At 51.5% G+C, this 21,563-nt stretch overlaps 1 protein-coding gene across 1 annotated transcript; it reads right to left on the bottom strand.

Annotated features, from left to right (window-relative positions):
• Window positions 1–1,018: 1,018 nt before the first annotated feature.
• lhfpl3 (LHFPL tetraspan subfamily member 3) lies at window positions 1,019–20,982 on the bottom strand. The gene is made up of 4 exons (XM_049019747.1): window positions 19,822–20,982; window positions 4,946–5,182; window positions 2,357–2,382; window positions 1,019–2,205 (listed from the first exon to the last, which is right to left on the bottom strand). Exons 1-3 carry the CDS (start codon window positions 20,246–20,248, stop codon window positions 2,366–2,368), a joined length of 681 nt encoding a protein of 226 aa, XP_048875704.1. The 5' UTR covers window positions 20,249–20,982; the 3' UTR covers window positions 1,019–2,205; window positions 2,357–2,365.
• Between the last annotated feature and the right edge of the window lie 581 nt (window positions 20,983–21,563).

The raw sequence follows: 21,563 nt of genomic DNA, 5'->3' as shown, positions 1-21,563 counted from the left end.
ATGATAACCCAGCACATCTACCACCGGACTTCCCAGTCCTTCCCAGTAACCTCTCCGTTTGCCCCACTGGTGACACAGAACTGCCGCAGTCCATTCCATGTCCCGCAGCTGTCCAGTGATGGAGTTAACCCTCTGCTGCCTGGTTCGTCCTGCATCCCGACCTTATGCAAAGTGTCTCGGTGTGTGAGAAACCTGTACCTACAAGGACAACGGACTGTTGTCTTTTTGAACCAGTTCACATTACACGTCGTGTAAGGTCACAATTGACAACTAATCATATTGATATTCAACGCCACAGCACAGCCTGGAAGGTAAGTAGAGTGGAAATCGGTAATGGAACACCAAGCGTTCAACTTCTTCGTTGGAGTCGTGGGGTCACTTCAAGGGGGCCCATGCAGCATGCGGTTCCTGGGGGGGCTAATCTGAATGCTACAAAAGGGGAAAACCTCAGACTTGCTGTTGGACACAGTGGGAAAACAGTTGTCGTACTAATTTTAAGCATAAGCATGACCCAGGGACTGTTATGAACTGCACCTCACTTAAGTGAGCAGTACTGGGTCATTTTGGGATAAGCATACAGGGAGGGGCTAGCTTTGACCCAAACAGGGCACGGTGATGTCCAAGGTATAATGCTGGGTTTTTATGGGGGGGGGGGGGGTTAATGAATATTCATTACTGCAGCTAGTCTTGGGGAAAATCATGGGAGTATTTTAGCTGGGGAAGGTCTGCCCCCACCAGCCAGCAGAGACCCCTGCGAGGTAGGCCTGCTGGTTCTAGGGCAGACCATCTCTGATGTTCACCTTCTGGATGATCTGCACCCTCAGTTGTCCCTGGAAAATGCTGATGGTCAGCGCTTTCAGGAAGGAGTCACAGGCCACGATAAAATATCACTTCTGCATTTTATATAAGTATTACACCCAAATTTAACCTTTTTAAAATAAATCTGTCACTGTAATGTGTGTATATATATATATATATATATATATATATATATATATATATATATATATGCAGTAGGTGCACACAGTGGGTGTGAAGTTGGCAGGGGTCGGTTCTCAGAGTAGGAACTAAAAGTGGATCAGCATCTTCATCCTTCCACAATCTGACAGGAAAAGTATTTTAAAAGCTACTCTTTGGATTAATATACTATATGGCACATGTAATCTTTGATCTGTTATATTTCAATCTTACAACCAAAACCTATAAATTTATCTGCCTTTTATGATGAATATATTAAATACATTTATATATTATATACATAGTTCTACATGGCCTTTTCATTACCAGCACCGGCAGTTATGTATGATTTTGTTTTCTTTAAACTGGAGTTTGCTGTATATTACAGTTCGTGTTGTTACCATTACACTCCGCACACTGCGGTCTACGCTAAGTTCAGTACATATGTCGGCTACTTGAGCACATCCCCGGTTTTTCACGATGGTCACACGCAGTCTTCCTGAGCCGCTGCTGCACCCGTGTGAGCGTCACACCCAACAGGGGGCGTAGTCGGCTTCCCGCGGTAGAAGCGCTGCCCGATGTCCGTCTCGGTGACAGTGACGGGCAGCCCGGTGCGCTGTCCGAGGGCGTCCCCGCCCCTCCATCCGGCTGCGGACCGCTGTATGTCTTTGGGTGCAGGTGGGGGCTTTGTGCCGTTCACGGACTGACACGGGTACACTAACACGGACTTCACGACAGAACTGGACGTCTTCGTTCCCTCTAACTAAAACGTGAGTGCGGCGGTGGAGGTGATGGTGATGGGAGAGGTGGCGCTATCGCGCAGTCCTATGTTACACAATGCAGGGTTATTATCCTGAATCCCCCCCCCCCCGACATAAACACGTGACCTGTGTGCGTTAAAGCCTGCCGTGTTCCTTCGCTAATGTTGATGACGTCATTCTACATTTTTACAGTAGAAAGTGTGTCTGCGTGACAGAATAAACCAGTCAGTAGCAGTGATATGACGGAATTATGAGGGGGTTATAATTGGGCGGGGGTGCTGTGGGGGCTGCCCCTCACTCCGATGTGCGCCTCTCTCCTCGCATCACAGCCGCCACTCAGGTTAGGATCCACTCCGCGGGGCAAGGGGTAGAAAGTGAGAAGGTGAGACTGCCCCCTACTTGCCCAAAGCAAGTTCTTCGGGACAGGAAGGTGAGATTGCAGTAAAACTGCCCCCTACTGGCCCAAAGCATGTTCTTCGGGACAGACCTGACAAAATAGATAACAATATGAATACACTAAACTGATTTTAGCGACGAGTACTTGTACTGAAAAGGGTAGCATGATTCTTATAGTAGCATTGCTTAAAATGGCTGCTGTCAGTTAAAACTTGGAGGAGTTCAGATGAATTTCCACTCACCTCTTGTTATTAAGCATTTCCACCCTCTGTGGAGAGAAGATAAGAGACCGTGGGTAACTGTCATAACTAAAACATTTTAATATGTGACTTCTGCATTTTAAAACAGGATGTTACTGTTTATATTCGTGCTGATGGTCTCCGTTTGCCGCTTAATGCACTTATTCAGTTACGTGTGAATCGCTTAGTGCAGTACCGTTCTCCGCCAGCAGGTGGATTTGAGGGAGGCGGCATTTGAAACAAAAAGAGGAGTGTGATGGAAAGCAGACGACTTCTCTGCAAGCGGGTGCAGGCGGCAGAGAGCAGTAACTAGCGAAATCCAGCTAATAGGCTTTATTGTGACTGGTTGAATGACCATTTACACACAGCCTACTTTGCTGCAGACCTGCAGGCCCCATTCTGCTAAAGCACACTAACAGGAGCTGCGTCCATGTAGAGCTCCGTCACTGGGAGCTCAGCCTGACTGCACTCACGCCTGGCCCGTCACTGGGAGCTCAGCCTGACTGCACTCACGCCTGGGCCGTCACTGGGAGCTCAGCCTGACTGCACTCACGCCTGGCCCGTCACTGGGAGCTCAGCCTGACTGCACTCACGCCTGGGCCATCACTGGGAGCTCGGCCTGGCCTCACTCACGCCTGGGCCGTCACCGGGAGCTCGGCCTGACCGCACTCACGCCTGGGCTGTCACCGGGAGCTCGGCCTGACCGCACTCACGCCTGGGCCGTCACTGGGAGCTCGGCCTGACTGCACTCACGCCTGGGCCGTCACTGGGAGCTCGGCCTGACCGCACTCACGCCTGGGCCGTCACTGGGAGCTCGGCCTGACCGCACTCACGCCTGGGCCGTCACTGGGAGCTCGGCCTGACTGCACTCACGCCTGGGCCGTCACTGGGAGCTCGGCCTGACCGCACTCACGCCTGGGCCGTCACTGGGAGCTCGGCCTGACTGCACTCACGCCTGGGCCGTCACTGGGAGCTCAGCCTGACGTCACTCACGCCTGGGCCGTCACTGGGAGCTCGGCCTGACTGCACTCACGCCTGGGCCGTCACTGGGAGCTCGGCCTGACTGCACTCACGCCTGGGCCGTCACTGGGAGCTCGGCCTGACTGCACTCACGCCTGGGCCGTCACTGGGAGCTCGGCCTGACTGCACTCACGCCTGGGCCGTCACTGGGAGCTCGGCCTGACTGCACTCACGCCTGGGTCGTCACTGGGAGCTCGGCCTGACTGCACTCACACCTGGGCCGTCACTGGGAGCTCGGCCTGACTGCACTCACGCCTGGGCCGTCACTGGGAGCTCGGCCTGACTGCACTCACGCCTGGGCCGTCACTGAGAGCTCGGCCTGACTGCACTCACGCCTGGGCCGTCACTGGGAGCTCGGTCTGGCGTCACTCACGCCTGGGCCGTCACTGGGAGCTCGGCCTGACTGCACTCACGCCTGGGCCGTCACTGGGAGCTCAGCCTGGCCGACTCAGCGTCAGGTGAATGTTTGCATTGTGCCGTTTGTCTTGCTTAGACATCACTTTCCACAAAAGCGTCTGCTAATATGTAAATGAGAATGATCACTGGGGTGTTTACAAATGGGCTCCATCGCAGGCGTGCTTGTGTGCCCGGCCTCAAGGTGGCGCCCCCCTCCTTGTCCTTGTGGTGTTACAGACTGAGCATGCTGACACTGTGGCGGGGGCTGCCTTCCACAGGCAGGCAGCAAGCTGTGTAAACATCCATTAGTAACTGGCTGTTTGGTCCAGGAGACCTGAGCTGCAATTAGCAGATGACCAAAGCAAATTATCTCCCAGTCGTGCACATCCTCCTTCTGTTGCTCTCTCGCTGTCCTTTCTGTCACTGTGCTCCTTTACGGTCCATGTGAGACGGAGCGACTGATCTGAGTGGCACCTGTGTATGGGTTGAGGGGTGGGGGGGGGGGCGATTAATGGCCTGGCGTGAGGCCACAGTCAGTATGCAGGCCAGTCTGGCTCACACTCCGGCTTACACGCCAGCCAGAGGGAACGAGGACTCGGTATGCTGTGAGGACAGAATCCAAGGGCGTAGGTTTGGTTTAGCATTGGTAGGGACCCAAATCAGCCCCAAACTCCCTGCCACCCCAAACATACACGGTACTATTACAATATGGGCAGGGACACATCCCCACCATCCATATCCAAATCTCTGCCCTTGACAGCATCGCTCAGAACGCCACCTGCAGAGGCCTGGTTAATGAAACCATGTTTGGCTGTTCAGGATATTAGAAGTTTAGCTGCACTTGGCATGACGGTCCAGTCACGTTCTCGCTGCCTGTACCGGTAACACGTCAACATACACGTAATCACACGGCAGAGGCCAGACTGCACCGTAAATTGGAGCGTGACGAGTGCCCGAAGGCTAGCAGCAGCTGACGCGTGTTGGGGGGGGGGGGGGGCGCAGGACCCCGCGGCTTGGAGACGCGACCCGCCCTAAGGCACGGTCATCCCGCCCTGTGAGGTTTTACGACACATGGCCGGACGGGAGGGGTGTTGATGAGGTATACACGGTATGTGAGAATGAGTAATCGTGGTTTGGGTGGGGTTGGGGGGTACACTCCCGCGGGGGGGGTCTTACCCTTGCTGTCGGCCAGCAGCTCCTCGGCCATGAGCCCGTCCTGCCGGTTGCCGAGCACGAAGGCCAGGAAGGACAGGATAAGGGCATCCAGGATGCCCATGATGGCCAGGATGTAAGCCCAGCGCACGGAACATGCGCCCAACGTGTACTTGTCGGTCTGCTCGCCGCACATCCGCTTCACCTCGTCCGAGTCCCAGCCATCTGGGTAGATCATGCAGCCCAGGACCAGACAGGTACCTGGGGGGGGCAGAGACAGACGGGTTAACTGAGCAAGGGGTTTGGGATATGCGTAGAAGAGGAAGCAGCACGTTCTCCTTGTTATACGAGGACAAACACCTCCTTCCCACCAGCAGCCTGACAGGCCCAGCTACGGCAGCAGTGGTGCCGTGGAGCCCTGATATGCTCTTGCTGTCCTGAGCGAAGCTTTGCTCATCGTGGTCCCTGAAAAAGTGTGTGTGTGTGTGGGGGGGGGGGGTATCAGAAAGGCGGCCATCTTAACCTGGAATGGCTGCCGGCGCTGTTGCAATACTGACGCCACTCTGTGTAAATCTGCTTAGGCCTTAATATCTGTATTTTTAAACCAGGATTCCTTGATTTAAATCAGACAGCAGGAGATTCTGCAGTCCCTGTATTTTCCGGCACCCTCTCAATTTTTCGGCTGTGTTAAAAATCAGAAATGCGCCAGCATCTGGCATCGTACCCCCTTAATGCGAAGTGTACTTGTGTACATCCCAGGGGGCGCCATGTTTCGGCTGTGATGATGCTGAGTTCCCCTGGCAGCACCAAACTGCTGCCGCGTGAAGTTTCACGGGTGAAGTCATATTTTCCAAGAAGATGTGAGGTGTAATTTCCCTGGATGACGAACCAGTTTCAGAGTCCTGGGCATAGCTCTCTCTCTCGCTCTCGCTCTCTCTCGCTCTCTCTCCCTCTCTCGCTCTCTCTCTCTCTCTCGCTCTCTCGCTCTCTCTCTCTGTCACCCTCTCTCGCTTGCCCTCGCTTGCTCTCTCTCAATCTCTCTCTCACTCTTTCACTCTCTCTCTCGCTCTCTCTCTCTCTCACCCTCTCTCGTTTGCCCTCGCTTGCTCTCTCTCAATCTCTCTCTCACTCTTTCACTCTCTCTCTCGCTCTCTCTCTCTCTCACCCTCTCTCGCTTGCTCTCTCTCAATCTCTCTCTCACTCTTTCACTCTCTCTCCCTCAATTGCTCTTTTTCATTCTCTCTCGCTCACCCTTGCTCGCTCTCTCTCTCTCACTCTCTCCCTCGCTTGCTCTCTCTCACTCACTCTCTCTCAATCTCACTCTCTCCCTCGCTCTCACTCTCTCTCATTCTCTCTCTCTTGCTCGCTCTCTGTCTCTCTCTCTCACCCTCATACACACACAAGGTCTAGATAATGTCAGTGCTCATTTGTAGGTTTAAATATACTCCACCCCCCCCCCCTTCAGGTCTGCTGTGTTGCACATTCAATTGCCACCTCTGTTCTGACTTCGGTCTGAGCAGCTTTCCAGGCAGCCGGCTTGGCAGGGCCCTCGGATTCGAACCCGGATCTGCCGACCGACTGCCCGGTCCTCATCATGCGCCCAGCACTCATCGGCGTTGGGGAGTTGTGTGGAGGAAACAAAACAGGAGTGATATATTGTACATTTTGGCAAGGCTTTGAGTGGGCCTGGCACACGCGCTTACGTCACGTGACCGGCAAGGCCACACCCCCTTCGAACCGTTCATGGGAGGCTGGCCTGCAGCTTCCTGCTTACACTTTGGAAAGACAGCAGCATGGCAGGCGTGTGCTTTATTTCGTCGCCTCTGCCCATGAAAGCGAAGCGCATCTCCAACCTGTCTGAGAAGTCTGTTTGCGTTTCACCTTCTGGAAACCAACAGTTCCTAAGCAGGTCATTTCAGCCAATGCAGACCTGGAGCTGTTTGTTCAATGACGGTGCTCAAGGTTGAGCGAATTTTTGCCTTCCATTTGTGGGCTTGACTCAGTCTAACAGCTTAACAGATGCTCCCGGTGGGTAAATGAACACGTAAACCTATGCAAAGAAGCTGTAATCAACAGCCCGTCCCTGGCCGACGAGCAGTGGCAGAAAGCTGAATGATCAGGTTCAGTAAGACGGTGGGAGGATGTAATCGAGGAACAGAGTGCAAGGAAGCAAAGTAGGTGAGAGACAAAGAAGAGGAGGGGAAGGAGGGAGGGTGTTTGTGGAGCCTGGGCTAAGATAAGCCGAGCTGCAGAGGGCTTGAGTAGCCTGAGACTGTCCGTATTCATGAGCAGACATGACAGGAGGCACGATGCACAGGTGTGACACTATATCTGTAACATTACCTGTCTGCAAAACAAAAATGATTTTTTTAAACTTACACAGTGGTCTCATTTTTTTCCAGAGCCGTAGAATGTCTTCAGTTTTGTCATTTTCACCCCCACCATTAGACAAAAATGTTTTAATACTCCATATTGCTTTGAAAGGAGATCCTAAACATGAAATAAATACTTTAAATCCTTGTCACTCCATTGACCAATACCCTGAGACCATTGCCCTACAGTGACAATGATTGACAGCAGTTTCCTCCAATGGCAGGAGATGGCACAGGACTTCCCCTTTGTGGAACCCTATCTCTGATTGACAGCTCAGTAATGATCATAATGGGAATGAAGGGAGCCTGATTGCCAAATTCACAACAATCTCAAGGTGTCTGTGGTCATGTGACATATGCTTTAGTCTCAGGTCCAAAGCTGCTTGGCTGCCCGACATGACCCTCCCCCCCATCTCCCATAAGCCTTTGGGGTGGAAGAACAGATGAGGTCATGAACAGAACAGGGGCTCGGATTAAGACCTGACACCACAGACATGAAAACTAACGTTGGGCTGGAAAGAATGATCTACCGGTTATGAAGCAGAGGTCCAGGAAAGACCATCACAGGAGAGCAGATGGTTTTGGGTCAAGGCCAGTGCCCATGTAACCTAGACGGCGATCAGGCCACTGATAATAACCTCACGACACGACGGGAGCGATGGAACCACAGTGTAATCAACAGCTAAGAAGCTTTTTTAATTAAACTCCTGCTGAGCGTCTAGTAACGCATGTCCTGGGTGAGTGTCTTCTTGTTAATGTCAGCCATAATGACAGCTCAGGTCTACACCATGCCTGGGATTGGAGGACGAGAAGGATGCATCATCGCAGGATTAACTGCATGTCGCGATGTGCCCACAGCCTGTCTCGGAAGCCATGAAACAGGATCGCCCTCCCGGGTGCCCAGGGTCCCCTTGGAATCCCATTTTCCACGCCTGGCTGTTTTCATCGCCGTGAACAGCTCGACCACGTGCAGATTCCTGAGAATCCTTCGGCTCCATCCGTGAAACGCCGGCTACCCACTGCAGAAATGCACGTCAAACTCTGGCTTGGTGAGACGTGCTGCACACCCGTTATGTATGTAATTTATTGAAATTGTTCCATGTTTTCGTGTTGCACTGACGGGCAAGTGCATTCAAGTTTCTACTGTGAGTCGACACTGACCTCCCGGAGAAAGTGATCTGGTGTACGTATTAATCCGAGCCTAATGAAAACTATGGGCTGGCTGGTTATTTTGAGGTGGATGCAAACAACCCCCCCCCACCTCCTGGGGGGTGAGGCTCCTGTGGCCCTTCATCCAATCACAGCCTGACCACGCCCTCCTGTACCATGCTGCTCCCATAGGCTGCTCCATCCGCTTTGCCATATTGACCTACTGCCCCTGCTGAGCCATCCAGACCCAATTCAAGAGGCGACAGGTACCTCCTGCCCAGTTCTGGGGTATTGCCTGTCCCACCAACCCCCCTCCCCAGTTCAAAATGGACGCGACCAGCTGTGGATACTGTTTAATATGGGGGTGCAGTTTACTCTTTAGATTCAGGAATACGATCACCACAACTCAGCCAATCCCTTTTTCCCCTGTGACGGTGATACCTTTTATAACAGTGACAGGCTTATCTTGTTGAATATTCTTCCTATAATTTCTCTCTCGCTATCTTCTCTGTAAAGATTTCCGAGTGTTTGTGGGCGTACATCTGGACGATCTGTACCCTATTCCGAATGGTCCCTCTGGGCTGAACAGATCCAGTCCTGAAACGCACAGCAGATGACAAACGCCGCTCGCCTACTGCACCAGCATGATGCACCTTCATCTTTAGCGGCCGCTATGCCGTTTAGCTTGCGTGTGACGTGTGACGTCTCCTGGGAGGCAGCGAGGCGCCCTTTGGCCCCGGAGGAGCCCAGGCAGACTGCAGGGAAGACTCAAGCAGGCTGAGTGTCTCTGAGGGAGACAGATTCAGTGGCAGCAACGTGAGCTCACACAGAAAGTCAAGCGTCCCACCTCTGCTCACTGAGAACAAGGGCTCTGATTAGGCCTTTAGAACCATCCGGATGTTTTTCCCAAAATGCCTTGCGATGCTTAAGAACTTTTCCCAAAACAATGGTAACATATTTATGTTAATCAAGCTGTATCCACTGTATCAGTCTGTTAAACATCCAGACGTGAATCCAAAACAGACCAGTTATTATTACCGTATTGTGCCATAGCCAGGCGTGTTTAAATTCTGACTCATTTTAATCACACAGATTGGCGCTTGATCCTAATGAGCTGCCCTTTCCGGTGCCTTCTGTGGGAACAGGATCACAGTCACTTTGAAGGCTCCACTGCTGCAGCACGACACTGCATGGTGCCAGGCATCTCACCAACGGTAAGCGGAAATGTTCCAAATCGAGCTGGGGGGGGGGGGCATAAATGGACCACAGAGATTGATCGCAGACTGTGGTCTGCGCTCCTGAGGCTGAAGCCCGGCATCAGGAACTGGCTGCGTTCAGAGAGGAACCTCAGCGGCACGCAGGACGGCCCACTGAGCCCAGCTCTGACCCAAAGGCCGCTGCTTGAAAGAGGCCACTGCGCCCCCATCTACTGAGCAATCCGGGGAAAAGTCACTGGCAGTCACTGGCAGTCTGTGCCTCGCCACTGGCGGCCCAAGTAACTCTGTGCGGCACCACAAAACCTGCTCTGCTGCTGTGTGCAGAAGGAACACAGATCTGCCACCAGGGGGCAACGAGGTTGCCGTGCAGGGAGCCCTGTCCTGCTTGTTGCCATGGATACCCCGATCTAGTCACGGTGTGCAGGGATAGCATCTTTCTCGCTGCTGTAAGCTGTTTGCTATTAGGGCTGTTTCAGTTTTGGGGGGGGGGGGCATTTCTGCACAGGTTGCTTAGAGCTGGCACGCACACGCTGGACTGATGACCTTTGACCCCGAAGAACAGCCATCCATATAATGGAAGGGCTGCTGCCCAGTGCAAATTAATGGCTGCTCGTTAATGGAACGGGCCCCAGCGGAGGCTGGACTAATGACTCTGTATAGTCAAACTGGGCTCGATCAGCACTGTGGACCAGCGCCCCCAAGTGGCACTTTTAAGCGCCCTGGGTGTTGACACTCGGCCTGCAGCAAACCTCCCCTTACTTTCTGCTAAGGGGACCTGACAGGCTTAACAGCAGGGAGCCCCTGCCCCAGCCAAGCCCACCTCCTACCTACCCAAAGGCAGGCCGCCTACAGGTGCCCACAGTGCCCCCTCAGATTGGCAAGGGCACAGTGGAAAAGCGACGGTGTGCATTTGCTGTTGTATTTACTGGAACTACAGCATGTAAACAACGACATGGACAGCACATGCAAATAAAGAAGGGGGGTGGGCGGGCACGGGAGGTAATAGGCAAGCGGAACACTTTAGTGTCGTCTGTCCAATATGTTCCTTCTGTGTAACTGTGTGTTAATCGAATCTGAGCAGGTCCTGCTGTGGACACCAGCGGTTACATAGGAACGGGGCTCTAATCACAGTGACAAGCGGATCAGTGTCACCCCACCACCGTTTTAATTTCAAGAAGGGAAGCAGAGCTGGCTGGTCATGGCCTCCTTTCACACATCCAAACTTCCAGTCTGTAGCCCAGTGTAAACATATTTACTGAATTAAAGAAACAAATGTTATAAAACTGATCATCTTAAGGCGTCTCCTACAGGCTGTAGCTGTGCAGGTGCACTATGACAATAACGTTCTCTTTGACTTAGAAAGATAGAGATTAGCCGATTAGTCGTTTCCTTGTGCTATCATGTACCAACCTGATTTGTGGTAACCAAGCCAACCCTCCCAATATTCCATCTTTGGCTGCGGTGATCACGCCGACCCTCCCAGCATTCCGTCCTCATGTGCGGTAACCACGGTGACCCTCCCAACATTCCGTCCTCGTGTGCAGTAACCACGCCGACCCTCCCAACATTCCGTCATGTGCGGTAACCACGCCGACCCTCCCAGCATTCCGTCCTCGTGTGCGGTAACCACGCCGGCCCTCCCAACATTCCGTCATGTGCAGTAACCACGGCGACCCTCCCAATATTCCGTCATGTGCGGTAACCACGCCGACCCTCCCAGCATTCCGTCCTCGTGTGCGGTAACCACGCCGACTCTCCCAACATTCCGTCATGTGCGTTAACCACGCCGACCCTCCCAGCATTCCGTCCTCATGTGCGGTAACCACGGTGACCCTCCCAACATTCCGTCCTCGTGTGCAGTAACCACGCCGACCCTCCCAACATTCCGTCATGTGCAGTAACCACGCAGACCCTCCCAGCATTCCGTCCTCGTGTGCGGTAACCACGCTGACCCCCCCAGCATTCCGTCCTTGTGTGTGGTAACCACGCCGACCCTCCCAGCATTCTGTCCTTGTGTGCGGTAACCACGCCGACCCTCCCAGCATTCCGTCCTTGTGTGCGGTAACCACACCGACCTTCCCAGCATTCCGTCCTTGTGTGCAGTAACCACGCCGACCTTCCCAGCATTCCGTCCTTGTGTGCGGTAACCACGTCGACTCTCCCAGCATTCCGTCACATCTGTGATGCTGAGGCACCAACAGGACTGCGTGGGAAGAGCATTCAAGAAGAGCTGTCTGTTTGGTCTGGATTCATGTGAACATAGTCTGTGGATGCTTTTGTCCCAATGAATGTACGGGTCACTGTGTCCATTTGTTAGAAACAGGGCTGTCGATATTCCTGAACCCACACAGGGGATACATGCCTCTTGCTCAGGAGGCCACCAGCTGTTTGCTACATGTCTGTCCCCAGGTGACTCGTCAGCCGACCCTTTCTCTCCTCTCTCACCTGCATATACACCTGCATCATCACCTGCATATACACCTGCATATACACCTGCATCATCACCTGCATATACACCTGCATCATCACCTGCATATACACCTGCATCATCACCTCCCACACCTACACACTTCTTCAAGCTGCAGTAAATACAATATGAACCTTGTCGCAGACACTCTCGCACTCTGTCACTTCCACAACAATCAGAAAAAGATGCAAGCACCTTGAAAGGGCAGTTATGTATTCCTCTTGCTGACAAACCACCATTTGACAGTTGCAGCGTTCGGCCTGCTAGTCGCCACAAATCCACACCAGTCACACATGTGGTTTTGCTTTTCTCTGGCCGGAAAGATACGAGAGGCTCTCTCTGCCGACACCCAGTCCTTCTCCACCTGCAGCGACACCACAGCTCTGAGGGGGACGTTTAATAGGTCGCAATGTGCCAGCGATCCCCTTCCTGCCACCTGCCATAAGAGAACAATAAATCATGTCTCTGGCCCCGCCAGCCGGGGAGAGGGGCCACATGGAAGTAAAGGGTAATCCAAAAACAATGAATGGAAATAAAACACATGCTGACAGATGGATCACACATGGGGGGGGGGGGGGGGGGGTCAAAAGCAACAGCATCTCCCCCATACAGAAAACAAACTAAGAGTATGAGTAACATGAGCTGTGTCGAGGCTCCCTGTCCATTTGTATGCGCCTCCCACTCTTTCGCCGCACGATTTATTCAATTCAGCACAGTTATTAACAAACCAATTAGGTGATTGCTGAATGACAGATAAATAATTCAGGATTATTAAAATAATCAAGAAAAGAACTTCAAATATGGTCCTTAGGAATAAATATCTCCAAGGGCAGCAGAGTTGGACGGGAGGGGCTGATGTCGGGGCGCTTCATGGTACTGCACGTACGACATGTTACCGTTTTTAAAAGTGCCGGCTCTCACAGCCCAGATATGGACGCTTGTCTGTCAAGGTGTGTGTAGGTGCTGCTGAATGGTCCCCTAGGAGTGCTTAGCTAACCCCCTGCCCCCCATTACTGCCCAGCTCTCCCAGTATTCCTTTTAGTCCAGCCGCAAGCCTCTTAGCTGATTGCTTGTGGCTCTTTACCTCCTGGCCTTAATTAATGCACAAATCAGCTGCTTGCATTTCTTAATTGCGAGGGAAGCGTTAATTCGCAGGCTGCAATTGAAGAGGCTAGAGAAAGAGGAAGATGGGGGTGCAGGAGGCGTGACTGGGTTTGGGAGGGAGGGAGGGTGGGGGTGCAGGAGGTATGGCGGGGGCTGGAGGGTGGGGGTGCAGGACATGTGGGAGGGGATGGAGGGTGGGGGTGCAGGACATGTGGCTGGGGGGCAGGATCTCTGTCCCCTTCATGAGGAGTCTGTCCCCTTCATGAGTCCCCGGATTCCCCGGATTTGCTCTGAGCGGACTGCACTGCACTGCACTGCACTGCACAGGACAGTAATTTGATTAAAAAGGGCAGAGGTCAGGACCGGAAGCTTCCTGAGTGCTTTGGGGACACGTCTACAGGGATCAGCATCACTTTTCAGGGTTTATTTTTAACCAGATTCACGCTGAGAGTCAGGCCCGCTGTTGATGTTTGAGGTCTGACGTACATTTGAGTGTGTTCCTGTTCAGGACCTGAATCATCATCTCCTCCAAAAGCCATCCACAGTGGGCAGCATATTACCGCACTATTTACTGGCCGAAACTGCATGGTACAGTCGGCATGATAAGGGGAGAATGTGGCACCAGTCAGTGATTAAATGCATTCAAAGTTTTTGGTTCTGGAGTTTCTCCCATGGCTCCCGTTCTTTCTTTGTTTTTTTGTCTGAAAGCCTGGCCGAAAGGAACATGTGCTTTGTTCTGCTATCAGATTTTGACAGAAGATAATAAGGCAGGGGCTATGGAAGAGGAACAGAGACTGTCTCTCTGAGAGAAGAGCAGAGCAAGGCTGCTTGTTGACGGTCCCTTGGAGATGTATCGATCACGATATGCTTTTAGCAGCGTGGGTAAGCCCGCTTAATGGCTGCTTCTTATCCGATTGGCCCACAAAGCTTTTCACCTTAGGCAGCCGTCTCCATTTACAGAACAGATCTTAAGTATTAAGGTACAACTGCAGCGATATCTGACCTTTAAAGAGTTCGGACCAAATCCTTTCAAGACATCTCTTGGAGGAACACCCAAATCCAGGCTCTGTCTGTCTCACAGGCATACACACACGAATCCCACACCCTGGGCCGTCCCTGCGAATCCCCGAGGCTCCAACAGCACTACCATCCCAGCTTCCAGGAAGAGTTGGACTGCTTTTTCAGAGAACTGCCTTATGGGTTCAGTCAGTGAGACACAGTCACCTTATTAAGCACTGTGGAAGCCTCCTGATTTCATTAGAAACCTGAGACTCGCATATTTAGGGCAAATAACTTATCTTTATTTATATTTGTATCCTAAGCAACTGTCTCCATGGCACTGTGGCCAAACCCTCTGTAGGACCAGAGGGCCAAATCCAGCAGCCTTTGGCTTGTGGGTCCATCTCATCAACCCCCCCTACTGCCTAATTATGTAGAAACTCAGGAACGTGGGAATTGACAGAGCCATGTTAATGCTGAGATTCATGGGTGCTGCTTTAGTTCTGGTCTTGGTTCTCTTGTGTCATACGGCAGAAACAGGAGCCAGACAAATGGACTTAAGTGTTGCATATGTTTAGCTTCCCATATAACTGATCAGCAGCTCAACTGTCAGGCATTCAGGTAACCAGAAAGCTCAAGTAACAGGCATCATTTATAATATCAGAATAAAAATGAAAAATTCATAACGATAAGCAATACCTGGGAAGCCTTGAGTACCTCACTGGGTTAAATATCAGTGTCTGTGATCAGAGGGTCACTGGGTCAAGCCCCATCCTCAGATGCCAGACTTGGCTCACAGCTGTGTATGAATGTCTGTGTTTCAAAGGTGAGTGTGATGGGATATGCAGAAAAAGCATTCCAATGTTCCTCTTCTCATACTTGTACAAATTGCAAATAAAGGATCATTTCCGTAACACTGTTGTATGACACGCTAAAACAACAAAAAAAGCACTGTGCAATGCGTGTGTCCGTTACTGCGTACAGCTGTGGAGCGGCACGCTTTGGGCGTCTTTCCGCTCCTTCGGGCACCGTTTACCTTGTGATGTCTTGTGTTCTATTGAACATCTGACTCCATCCAACAGTCACACTGCAGCGTGTTAAAATAACTGCACAATAATCATTAGTTTGTGTGTGTGTAAAATGATTCCAGTTGCAATGCGTTAAAAGAGTGTTTTTCAAGAGTAATGTTCAAACATCCAGAAAAGTTCCCGATGTTGCCAGATACCTGGGTCTTTACTGTATTTGGAAAGGATCCTATTTGAGTGATGAGAGCCAATCAGAATGGAGGGGGGTGAGCGTCTGTCAGTGGGGGCCTCATGTCTTTGCTAACCCATGCTGGCGGATGTGGCAGCACCCCACCTAGTGTCGGGGTGAGAACCCGAAAGTGCTAATAACCTCTGAGTCCCGGCCTTCTCCTGGTGAGAAGCAGAGGGCTTCACACCGTGCTAATTTTACACCTCTTCATGTTTGCTTGTCTTTATGACAGTGCCATAAAAAGACAGGTTCATCGCTCTGGAGTCTCGCTCACGTTGCCCAAGAACATGCTGACACACCCCCGGGTCAGAGCGAAAATTAGCGGGGATGTACTCTCCGTCCAGCTAAGGAGGCCAGGAGATGTGTGTCATTCTGCGTGTTTATGTTACAGGTACTTCAAAATGATGCCTCACACGAGATGACTGACGTGTCAGATGTTCTGGTCAGGGGTCTAAAAAGGGTTTGTTTAACTCTTACTGGGTGGGCAGCAGTACCTGCTGTAACCTGAACACTCGAAGATGCCCTCCTCCCCTCCCCGGACACGTTGACCCTACCTGACCAGAGCTCTCTAATGGACTCAGTGGGCAGAAAAGCTCCTTTGAGTATCTCTGCAGTCCGGGGGGCCCTTTGCAGTATCCCTGACCAGCAAAAAGCTGCTTATGCTTTGAATGTGTGTGTGTGTGTGTGTGTGTGTGTGTGCAGGTGCATGTGTGTGCAGGTGCATGTGTGCGCATGTGTGTGTGCGTGCAGGTGCATGTGTGTGCAGGTGCATGTGTGCGCATGTGTGTGTGTGCAGGTGCATGTGTGCGCATGTGTGTGGGTGCGTGTGTGTGCGTGTGCTTGTCCACAAACGGTTACAGAAGCAGTGAGTAGCTCTGCAAACTCTGTTTGCAGTAAAGCTGTGTTTACTGAACACACACATATTCATAAACATCACACTCTGTGCCTCATTCGCACCCCTGGCCTTTTTAACCTCCCTCCAATCATTCAGCATCTCCCTTTCTCCCCCTGGGCCCCTCTCTCCTCGTTCCCCATCCCACTGTTCCCCCTCATCTCTTCTCCTTTCCCATTGATGCTCCCCCCCTCTGTATCCCGCACGGTCCGCCTTGTGAGCCCCCCCCCCCGCAGATGACGGGCATCTGTGTGATGTCACTGTGTCTCCCCATTCTGCCTGCCTCCATTTTGAAGGAGTCTGACTCTCTGAGTGGTGCAGCTTTGAGAAGCTCTGACACACAAGGCCCGTGATGCACAGTCTGCACAATCTATACATGAACTGCACACACATGCACAGTACATGCACACACGCTGCACAGTCTTTACACAATACACGCACATGCACTGTACAATGTACGCACGATACACGCACATGCGCTGTACAATCTATATGTGGTCTGCTCAGTGGCTCGACAAATAGCCCAACCCCGTCCAGCGGCTGCGATCTTCGCAAGCACACAGCCAGGTGGCCACGGATGTACTCCCCTGCTCACGTGCCCACCCCCCCCCCCCCCCCCGTTTGGGGGGGTGTGAGGCCCATTTTCCGATTAGCAGCACATGTGATATGCCGAGGACAGCTTCCTGGATCAATACTGTGCCGGCAGCCAAACGGGACCCCTATCCTGATCCGCCCCCACGTCTCACGGGAGCCGCTCTAAGATGATATCGGACGAGGCTGGGAGCCCAGATGTTCTCCAATGGAAATGGAACGCATTACTGTCAAAGAAAATGCTACAGGTTTACATAGGAGGTGCAGATGCCCGGAGTGAGGAACCTCCACTGAACGTTAACTTGCATCATCAATAAGGAGGTAGCTGAGAAGGGCGGCGGTCTGTGTGGAGGGGGTCTACATCAGATCCAGACCCTGACTGCACTCAGCCACCAGCGGCAGCGTGAAGCTCAGAGATGTGGGGTCTGGTTACCATTCACTTCACAGTCTGCCCCCCCCCCCCCCCCCGAGAGGGTCTGTCTGCTCCACTTAATGAGACAGGGAGTCCATGTTGTTTTGGCCAGGAGAACTGGAGCATGAACACCTCCATATTTCAGGGTACTGTGGGGTAACGTGACAATAAGCTAGTCTGAGGGGGGGGTGGCGATGGACCCAGGAGCCAAATCTGGGCAGTCACACCCATCTTGCTGCTACAGAAGGTCTGCCCAAGGATGTCAGCCGCAATAGTCCTGGATGGAGGCGGAGATGAGGATGATGTACTCCATCCACCGTGGGGCCCTGTGGACTCCTGCAGGTGCTTGTCTGACCTCTGGGAACACTAACATTTTCCTGGAAAACCATCCTATTAAGCACCTATTGGTGGGTCCTCTCTCATCAAGCTGTCAGTCTTAGTGTCAGTCTGCTCCCACTGTTTCAAAGCGTAACCTGCTTAGGTGCCTCACAAGCCAGCAAGCTGATGACCTAAATGCCTCTCGATCATCAAATCAAATCGATTTGACCTCAGAGGCCGAGGCCAATCACAGGGTCTTTTCTTAACATGGCATGGCAGCAATCACTAACCCCAGTGGTTTAAGAAACCATCATTTTATAGACAAAGTACCAATCAGCTAACCTGTGCTCATGTCCAAGATGCACAGTCCTGCCTGCCTCTTTCAGGGAGACGGAGTCAGCGTCTCAGCTGGGCCTGATGAAGCCTCTGCGGCTGGGCCACTCCAGTACGAATGGCCTTCCATATGGATGATCTGGACTAATTTTGGTTGTTAATAAAAGGACAATCCTAGGGACAGGAGTCGGCCTCAGTGCACCACCCATCCATGAAGGAGGGAGGGATGGAGGGACAGAGGGAGAGAGAGAGCGAAAGGGGATGTGAGACGGGCGTAGTGGGCACAGCAGGGAGAGTGACAAATTAAGGGTTTCTGGATTGGGTCCATGGAACAGGGAACTGAGTGCTGGTACCAAGATGCCCACAGGAGAGATCCAAAACCGTGTCCTTGAGTCAATATGGGACCGGCAGCCAAGGGCAGCACAGAGTCACCGATACCTACAGGCTCAGCGCGAACCGAACATGTCTGAGTTCACATCTTAGAGCTGAAAAGCACACCAGCGTTGAAGACAGCAGAAATTACTCTGATCGTGAAGAACAAACCCTATCAGCAAGTAAAACGTCCACACAAGGCATAGAAAAGCCCCGTATGCCTACTGCTGGCTAACCTTGTTAGTATCTTCAAAGCAGCTAGCTGTTTGTGCTCTTTCGACCTTTAATGGCCACGGAGAAAGTCACAAACACCTAAAACCTACAGCTGGGAAAACATTCCTAGGCACTGAAGTCATTTCAAAGTCTGAGGGAATCCACAGTTTTTCTTTACCAATTTCATTTCTTTAGTGTAAGGGAGTTTGCTTACATTTATTTTAAAAATTCACTAATATTATGGTATTTTGCCATGGGCCCAGATTTTAAAAATTATTTTGTGGGTTTCTAACAAATGGTAGTGAAATAAAACATTTTAATCATATTTCTCCATAAATTAAACCGAGTTCAAGGGATTCCGTATGCTTGAGTCTTAGGGCCGATTAGTGTTTCAAAAGTGTTTATCTCCAACAGTAATAATAAAAACTGGAACAGGGGAATTTCCCCAACTGTAAAACAATCCATGAAAAAGCCATTTATTTGTGTAAACAAACTATGAGGGTTGTTTGGAAATTCTGCCCAGTATTTGCGAATGCAGTATTGTATGACGGAATAAATGAGAGAACTACATCGTGACCATAATGCAGTTGACCTTGCTTCTCCTAATTCAAATATTGATTTTCCCCGTTTGTGTGCATCTCTTAAAACGCGGCCGGAAACATAACGTTCAGTAACGGTTAATGCTCTGTTGCAATTTGACAGCAACGAGGCATGTAAAAAAAATAATATTGAAGCAGCCAGTTGATAGTGATGTAGATTTTATCACATGTCTCTCGTGTCACAGTCGCCATCCGTAGGGCATTTTGCGATGCGCTGAAATTACGCAGCAGCCCACGTTCATGTGGCAAATTCCAACTTCAGTCACCGTTCAGTGACCATCCCAGACCGTGTTAGAGGTGACACGGTCCTACTTCAAATAGTAAGCAGGTGACTACGTATTTTGTGTATTTTGTTTTTCATTTTACATAGCTAGAGCTCCTAAGGGAATTAGAATTGCCACTAAAGCAAGACTAAATCGGAACATGTTCAAAACACAAGTTATGTAAATAAGTGTGTTTTTTTTTTTTGCAAACGCAGTACGAACATTATTGTACCATTAAAGTTATTTTATTCATTACACACTTCCTTCTGCCGGACAAGTGGATTTTTACGAATTACCTGCTCGAAAATACCCCCTTAAATACCAGAAAAAGATAAGACTACTTACCAGAAGCGAGCTGCATCCAGCCACAGATCTTATAGACGGTGGCCGTGCTGCAGAAGAAGAAAAGGGCAAAGCAGACGATGCAGGTGATGACCAGAACCATGGACATCCCGATGAAGAAGGACGCGGCCTTGAAGGCGCCCGAAGGGATGGAGCTGAACTCGGTGAAGCTTCCCTGGCATGTCAGCTCCCGGGACAGTCCGTTTCCAATACAGTAATGGAAAAGACCGAAGTAGCCGGCTTGCGGCGTGTCCACGCCGTCACCGATCCAGTAGGGCTGAATAAAGCACACCACATTGACGATGGCAAACAGTATGGTGAAGATGGCCCAAAGGACCCCGATTGCTCGAGAGTTGCGGACATAGTTCGTCTGGTAAATCTTGGCAGCTTCCGAGGCCGGTAGCATGGCTGCGGGAGTCCCGGGGACCATGCCTTAGTTTGAACTGTATTTGTGGCAGGACGCAGGCAGCGCAGAATCACGGTCCGCCCGTCACGGGTTTCGATCGCTGGTCAGCCGCAGACGGAAGCGCACCGACAGCATCTGGAGATGCTGGCTAAGGGAAGAGCTCAGTCGGATCGAGGGTCGGAGATCCAACGCAGAAGGAAAAAGACGCAGCCCGTGCACTGATTCAACCCTAAACGCTTCTCCCTTTTGTATTTTCCCCCAACCCGTCTGACATGCTCAGCAGCGCAGTAGAGACATCAGGTGTGACCCGCCTCTTTGCCGTGACACTCGCACCCCGGTCCGCACAGCACGGCGAACGTGATGAACGCATCACCGACAGGGAAACTCGTGGATCCAGGGCGCCCGTTACGTTCTGCACCGGCTTCCCCCCAAATGCAAAACCAAAACTGGTGCACCGCTAAAATGACACGAAATTGTCGCTACGGGATAGTCATGCTCTTCGGCACGGAATCGGCAGGCGCCCCAACACGGCGATCAATCGCTCCAAGAAAAATCTGTCTCGGCATCAGTCGCAGTCCCGGGGTTGCTACGGAGATAATGTCCAGTTTCCTCTGTCCGTGACGAGTAAGAGGCGAGCGAATAAATAACGGCAAATTAAGTCTGTGTTTTAGGTCACTGCGGGCGGTATGGTCTGGTGTTTAATCTGCCTACATTATACCCATGCGTGTATTTTTTTCATCCTAAAAATACCTGTATTGCGGGCAGTCCGTCTGTCATTACGGATCTGCCTTACAGTCACGCTGGATCATCAGATCCTCATTTCCAATTCCGCTTCCACACGCCTGGCAAATGAGGAAGAATACGGAAACAGTGCCAAGCTTTGATTTATTAAAATGAAGATTTTTACATTTAAATTCCGCTAAGGTTCTAACCGAAGGTGCGGGAACCTCTTTGGTCTGAGTCGCCGGCTTGGCTCCTGAAGCAGTCACTTGTTGTAAAGATGATTTCGGCACTCTTCGCGCGGTGGTAATGTGGAGCTGCCCGGGATCCTGTCATCGATCAGATCCGATGGCAAGGCGGCCGCTTTTTGTCCGCTTTGTCCCCATCGGTACGAACCCGTGTGCATATGCGTGTGTCACGCTGCGCGCATCTACTGCTGGCCGAGAGTGACGTCACCTGCACGGCGAAGGGGAGGAAATGCACCCCTTTGACAGGTGTCAGTCTGCAGGGAGGTCTTACCAGAGGCAGCACTACTACAGTAATCAATGCAGTCATTACATTCGGAGGATTATATATATATATATCAATTATAATGTGTAATAATTCCCGCGATTAATTA

The sequence above is a fragment of the Brienomyrus brachyistius genome, chromosome 1 (assembly GCF_023856365.1).
Source record: "Brienomyrus brachyistius isolate T26 chromosome 1, BBRACH_0.4, whole genome shotgun sequence".
Taxonomy (NCBI): domain Eukaryota; kingdom Metazoa; phylum Chordata; class Actinopteri; order Osteoglossiformes; family Mormyridae; genus Brienomyrus; species Brienomyrus brachyistius.
This window is presented reverse-complemented; position numbering and strand designations above follow the sequence as displayed.